General features: G+C 41.7%; 1 protein-coding gene across 1 annotated transcript in view; it reads left to right on the top strand.

Moving 5' to 3' along the window:
- The window catches only part of LOC140923708 (dynein axonemal heavy chain 6-like), a 69,779-nt gene that overhangs the window by 30,530 nt on the left and 33,110 nt on the right, over positions 1-6,139 (top strand). Inside the window, exons 36-45 of the mRNA XM_073373784.1 lie at positions 197-298; positions 565-675; positions 1,178-1,267; positions 1,969-2,064; positions 2,823-3,019; positions 3,592-3,691; positions 3,791-3,874; positions 4,495-4,722; positions 5,169-5,390; positions 5,950-6,097. Of these exons, the coding sequence (XP_073229885.1) occupies positions 197-298; positions 565-675; positions 1,178-1,267; positions 1,969-2,064; positions 2,823-3,019; positions 3,592-3,691; positions 3,791-3,874; positions 4,495-4,722; positions 5,169-5,390; positions 5,950-6,097 (1,378 nt within the window). The remainder of the gene's footprint in view (positions 1-196; positions 299-564; positions 676-1,177; positions 1,268-1,968; positions 2,065-2,822; positions 3,020-3,591; positions 3,692-3,790; positions 3,875-4,494; positions 4,723-5,168; positions 5,391-5,949; positions 6,098-6,139) is intronic.

Genomic DNA, 6,139 nt, shown 5'->3' with positions numbered 1-6,139 from the left:
AAGTTTACGGAGAATAACTGAGTTTTCTCACTTGACGCTTAAACTTTCTCTTTTTTTTGCTTTTATGCCACTGACCTTGAGTCTACACGATAATCATGCCGCTTCCTTGATTTTAGTATTACTACTACTACTACTTTTTTAAAGCTATCTTTGACAACGTTGTTGTGTTTGTTGTTGTTGTTGTTTTGTTTTCCAGGCCATTCTTTCAGATCTGTTCCCTGGAAAGGAGATTCCAGATCATGACTACGGCAAATTGCAAGCTACTATCGAAGAATGTTTGCTCAAGAAAGGTTGCCAGGTACCGCGTTCATTCTCTCTGGACTCAATATCAGACATTTTCGATGAAATAAGGTCTAGTTATGGTCTATGGTAGTTCGTACTGTTTGAATTTCGATTAAACTCATTCACAGAGATGAGCGTGGGCCTCACTGAAAGGCCCGTGGAGCCACGGACAGCAGCTGGTTTTTCACTCAATTTGGTGGCGTTTCCAGCTGTTCGAATTTCGATAAATTTCGTGACACAACTCCTTTAAGTGTTATTTCTTTTATTAACCATGTTTTACAGGTTGTTCCATCCATGGTAAAGAAGACGATTCAGTTGTACGAGACCATGATTGTTCGACATGGTGTGATGACTGTTGGTCCCACTGGAGGTGGAAAAACCACCAGCTATGAGGCAAGCGATTTTGAAAAGCTTCCTTTTCTTTCATACTAGCCTGCGAGCAAGGTCTCCATTTGGGGAATCGCGAGGGGTCACGGGAGAGCAGCGCGCGAAAGAGAACGCGAGTGCGAGGGGCGCCCCTCCCGGCTCGCTTCGCTCATCATAAATGGAGAGCTTGCTAGCAGGCTACCGTCGTACTGGAAACAAGTACGTCGGAGAGCACAGCAGGAAAACGTTCTTATGAGTTAAAGAATATATTTTAAGGAGGGTTCCACTGTGAATTCGAGATTGCTCCGAATCTCTCAATTTAAGAAAAGTTTTCTTATTTTACGAGAAAATTTTAAATAAATCATAGGATAAGAACTCTTTTTTTCTGTAATTTACACGGGCAGTTTGAATTTAAGAGAACAAAATATTTTTTCTATGATTTGTTTTAAAATAAGAAATCTCGAATTTAGATTGTTCCACTTACTACAACTCTTACTTACTTTGAAATAATTTTTCTTCTGACTTGCAGGTTCTTAAGGACACACTCACAGCATTACATGAAGCGGGAGAAGACAATCCCTATTACCAGAAAGTTCACACCTACGTGTTAAATCCCAAGGTAAAACTATCTCATTTTCACGCGCAAGTAGTTAAGTTTGAATGTTAACATCATAAGATGTCTGCCATTTACAATGTAGGATAACAAATCATCCCAACCAGAAGCATATACCTATATGCTTAAGCATATACCTATATGCTTCTGTCCCATCGTAACTTGTTCTTGTATTGAAAAGGTTAAAGAAGCAATATCACGCTATTTTCTATCTTTTTAAAAAGCTATAACTTGCTTCGCATCAATTGAATTCCAAATATAATGATCCAGTTTTGTTATTTAAGACCACATTTGTGCATTGAAACTGTTTCCTGTCCTTTGTTGCTGCGGATGGCAAGGATGGACATGAATTAAAACTTGACAAAATTGGGCCAACTTTTTCAGGTTTTAATGCTATGCATTGGTAAATCTCCCAGAAAAGTATTATGGTTTAAGCTCTCTCTTTGATATCTTCTTCATAACTCTACATGAGAATTTTGTGGATCTTTATACGTTTCTGAGAAACTGCCCACCTACTCCTCTCCTAGGCCAACATTTTGCCTGAGGGAGAAGTAAGTGTTAATGTTGGGTTAGGGGAGGGGTAGGTGGGCAGTTTCCCAGAAACGTGTAATAATCCCATTTTGTTTATGGTAAAGGGACTCAGCAATATCCTCGTGACGTAGCCTCTTTAAGCAATTGATTGCAAGTGTTATGTTTGGCTATTGCAGGCTGTTAGCATGGGTGAGCTGTATGGGGAGATAAACAAGCTAACCATGGAATGGAGAGATGGACTCATGGCTATCACTGTCCGAGTTTGTGTTCAGGTAGGAGCTCCTGAACAATATTGGTTCAGGTCTAAGGTGCTCCTTTTTACGCTGAATAGACCGGCTATGTGAACCGGATTTTAACGTGTTTCAGTCTCCAAGATAGTTGGGAAAGCGGATCGAGAAAAGTTGCGCGGAAACCGCGTGGGAGCTAGAGAGAGACGCGGAAGTAGAGCCTTTCAGCGTTGTTTTCCATACATCTGATCATTCCGATATACCGGCTTCTGGTATCCCATGGTTGGTCAGTTTTGACAGTTAACGTCAAGACACACGTCAGTCACTTACCTCCGCGTGCGCAGAGACAAACAAACCTTGCGAGCGTGTGCAACCCTCCTACACCGCATATTTTGACCTTCCGAAACGAGAAACAGTATTTCTGGTAGTTGGCGGACTGAGGAATACAGGCTCTTCCCTTCTCTCTTTCCGATGTTTTTCACTGCTCGCTCACTTTTTTGGCTCGTCTCCACTGACCGAGAGCCTGGCATAGGCTATGTGACCCGGATAATAGGAAGTTTATGTAGCAACGTTTTTGAGCGACACACGACAACCGGAAGTGAGTTTTTTCTCTTTTAATATGCCTCGACGCTGCCAAATTTGTATTGCTAAGTGTCTTTACACATTTTATAAACGATTTACCCAAATATATGTTCAATATCGCGGTTCAAGAGTGCAAAAAGTCCGCTTCCGGTTGACGTTTGTTGCTCCAAAACATCGCTGCTTAAACTCCATAATGACCGTTTTTGACTGTCTCCCCTCAGGACACCACTGAAGATCACAAGTGGATTGTGTGTGACGGGCCTGTAGACGCTCTGTGGATCGAAAACATGAACACTGTTTTGGATGACAACAAGATGCTTTGCCTGGCCAACAGTGAGAGAATAAAGCTTAACAACACCATGCACATGTTGTTTGAGGTCCAGGATCTGGCCGTCGCTTCTCCAGCCACTGTTAGCAGGTGCATGCGATAAAACATGAAGTGTTCAGTTGATATTAGCCTGAGCGGAAAACGACGCGATGCCACTACTTCTTTCCCAATGTTTTTTTTGTTTGTTTGTTTTTGTTTTTTTAGTTCAGTGTTTTTTTCTTTGTTTTCTTGTTTTTTGGTTTGTTTTGTTGTTTTTTTGTTTTGTTTTTTTCTGAGAAACGAGCGCAGAGGTTCCATACTAATGACGTATAACTACCGAGATCTTGCGTAGTTATCCTTATACATCATCAGTATGGAATTACTGGGCTCGTTGTTAACACGTCATTTCGCGTGGAAATCAATGGTAGCGTCGCGAAATGTCGGCTTTTTTCTCAGGCTAGGTTAAAAAAGCTTGAAAGAAAGTCGGACATTTTATGCGGCTGAATCATCGTCATCGTGACGGATATTAAATGCAATAGCCCATTAAAAAGTTCCACAAAAACTGGGCCAAACTGATTCGTCCTCCTAAACATTAATATGGTGCAAATAGTCATAACCTTCCTCGGAATGACCAATTGAGGGTTTCAAACCTTCATCCGTAAAACGTATTGTTTTTTCTTTAGATGTGGTATGGTATACATGGATCCCAATGAGCTAGGCTGGAGACCTTATGTCAAGTCCTGGATGCAGAAAACTTGTACAAAGATGAAAGACGAAACACAGGTATTGAAGTAGTCGTTTGCGGTTGCTTATAACCAGTTTCACACAAACCTTTTGAACAAGCAGTATGACAATGAAACTCATATTCTTTTCAATCAACAGGAGTATTTGATGAACCTGTTCGAAAATTACGTGGATAATGGTCTTAATTTTGCGAGGAAAAAATGTGTCCAGGCCATGCAACAGGTACTGTTTCACATTTTACCGACTACCTTGTAGCAACAACAAAATAGTTTATACATTGTCCTCCAATGAATTTCTGTCTCCACTTAAATCCTCTTTTACGCCCGTGACCATTTCGGAATACGTCACCGTCTGTAGAGGGAGAAGGGCGCTCCTTCTCATTTCATCCCCTCCCCGCTGCCTTCTTCCCCCACTATTTACTTCTCAGCAAGGCAAACCAATCACGATTTGCACCGGTTTGTATGATTTACGCGCTTATCAAATGTATCTGTGTGGTACGTGGTTAAATAGACTGGAGTCAAACCAGTGGGCTATTTACAAGCTGCTGAGGAGTCGACCTTGTTACTCTCGAGAAAGAAAATCAGCTAGTGATCAGGTTCCGAGTACGCGTCCGACGCGTTGACGTAACACCCCCGCCCCTCGTCCCCCGAAGACTGCGAGCAGTCTCACATTTCCTTCAAAGTTACCAAGGTAGCCGTATTTTGTCCCTACGCTCTTAGTGACAATTAGAACTCGACGGATCTAAGAGGATAGGCGACCTGCAAGCCGTCTACTCCCCCTCCCCGCAACAAACCAATCGAACGCGCTCTAAAATTTTCGCTATTATTGTTGTTGTTTTCTAGGTCGACATCAACAAAGTGACAACGATGTGTTGTCTACTGGAGAGCTTCTTCTTCCCACAGAAAGGCGGACCAGACTGGAACATGGACACGAACAAGCTGCACTCCCTCATCTGTACCACATTCCTCTTCACATTCCTGTGGAGTATCGGTGGTAATCTGGTCGAGTCTTCCATGGATGCATTTGACTCATTTGCCAGGGATCTGTTCTCAGACACACACGATGTTAAGGTAAATTAGTTATATTCAAACTACAAGGTACTTTTTATTGTTTGTTTGTTTGTTTGTTCGCTTTTTTTCCCTCGACATTGAAATAACTATAATGTACTGATGGTATAAATAAGCATATTCGGCCACAACATAAATTAGCACAAGAATTAGATGCACAAATAATCACAGTGTGCGGCGACTTCAGGATCTAGCCATCGGTCAAGCTCGTTGTTAGATCTGCGCGCTCCATCGTCACTGTCGTGGCGTTTTTATTTCTGAATCTGCCGAATACCAGGAATGGAAACGGCACGTTTCAGTCTTGTCTAAAATATATGCCCAGTAATAAATGGCAGCACCTTGGACTCCCTAGGGGGGGGGGGGGGGGGGGGGTGGTGGGGGGCACCCCGGGCTTCGACTTAAACTTGATATGCTTAGCGAATTTGAAATCCAAACTTTCCACTTAACAGCTACCTGGATCAGGTGACCTGTTCAGCTACTTTGTTGATTTTGACACTCGCCGACTGGAGCCTTGGGAAAAGATCATCCCATCATTCAAATACAGTGCCGATATCCCGTACTTTGACCTTCTGGTTCCTACAGTGGATACTGTAAGATATGGCTTCCTCATGGAGAAACTTCTGGCAATCAACAGGTCCGTTATGTATACTGGTACAACTGGTGTTGGCAAGGTGAGAGTCTTCAAAGCTTTATTTGATATTTTTTGCTTGGAAATAACAGCGAAACCGAATTCATCACGTGAACGAGCTGCTCAGCAGCTTTAATTTAAGAGGTCACACGCAAGGATTCCGTCCACAGACTCTAACGTTAGAGCCACCTTGCACAGTAAAATAAATAGCAATCTTAAAAGCACTGCTCGATAATACTGTTTCTTCATTATAATCGTCGTAGTCATCATCACCGTTATCAACGTCATCATCATCATCATCATCACCACCACCACCACCAACACCATCATCATCATCGTCATAACATCCATTCATTCATTCATTCATTCATTCATTCATTCATTCATTCATTCATTCATTCATTCATTCATTCATTCATTCATTCAGTCATTCATTCATTCATTCATTCATTCATTCATTCATTCATTCATTCATTCATTCATTCATTCATTCATTCATTCATTCACTCATTCATTTTTCCATTCATTCATTCATTCATTCATTCGTTCATTCATTCATTCATTCATTCATTGATCTTTTGATTCCTTTCTGTTTTTTGCAGTCTGTAGTTGCCAAGGGACTCCTTACCGACATCAGTGACAAGGCCAACTATGTTCCTATCATGATGAACTTTTCTGCTCAGACCAGCAGTCAACGCACACAAGAAATGATTGAAGTCAAACTGGAGAAGAAGCGAAAAAATATCCTCGGTAATGCCCTTGTTTCATCTCATTCACACGTCAGTGATATAA

This window comes from Porites lutea, chromosome 13, assembly GCF_958299795.1.
Source record: "Porites lutea chromosome 13, jaPorLute2.1, whole genome shotgun sequence".
NCBI classification, from domain to species: domain Eukaryota; kingdom Metazoa; phylum Cnidaria; class Anthozoa; order Scleractinia; family Poritidae; genus Porites; species Porites lutea.
This window is presented reverse-complemented; position numbering and strand designations above follow the sequence as displayed.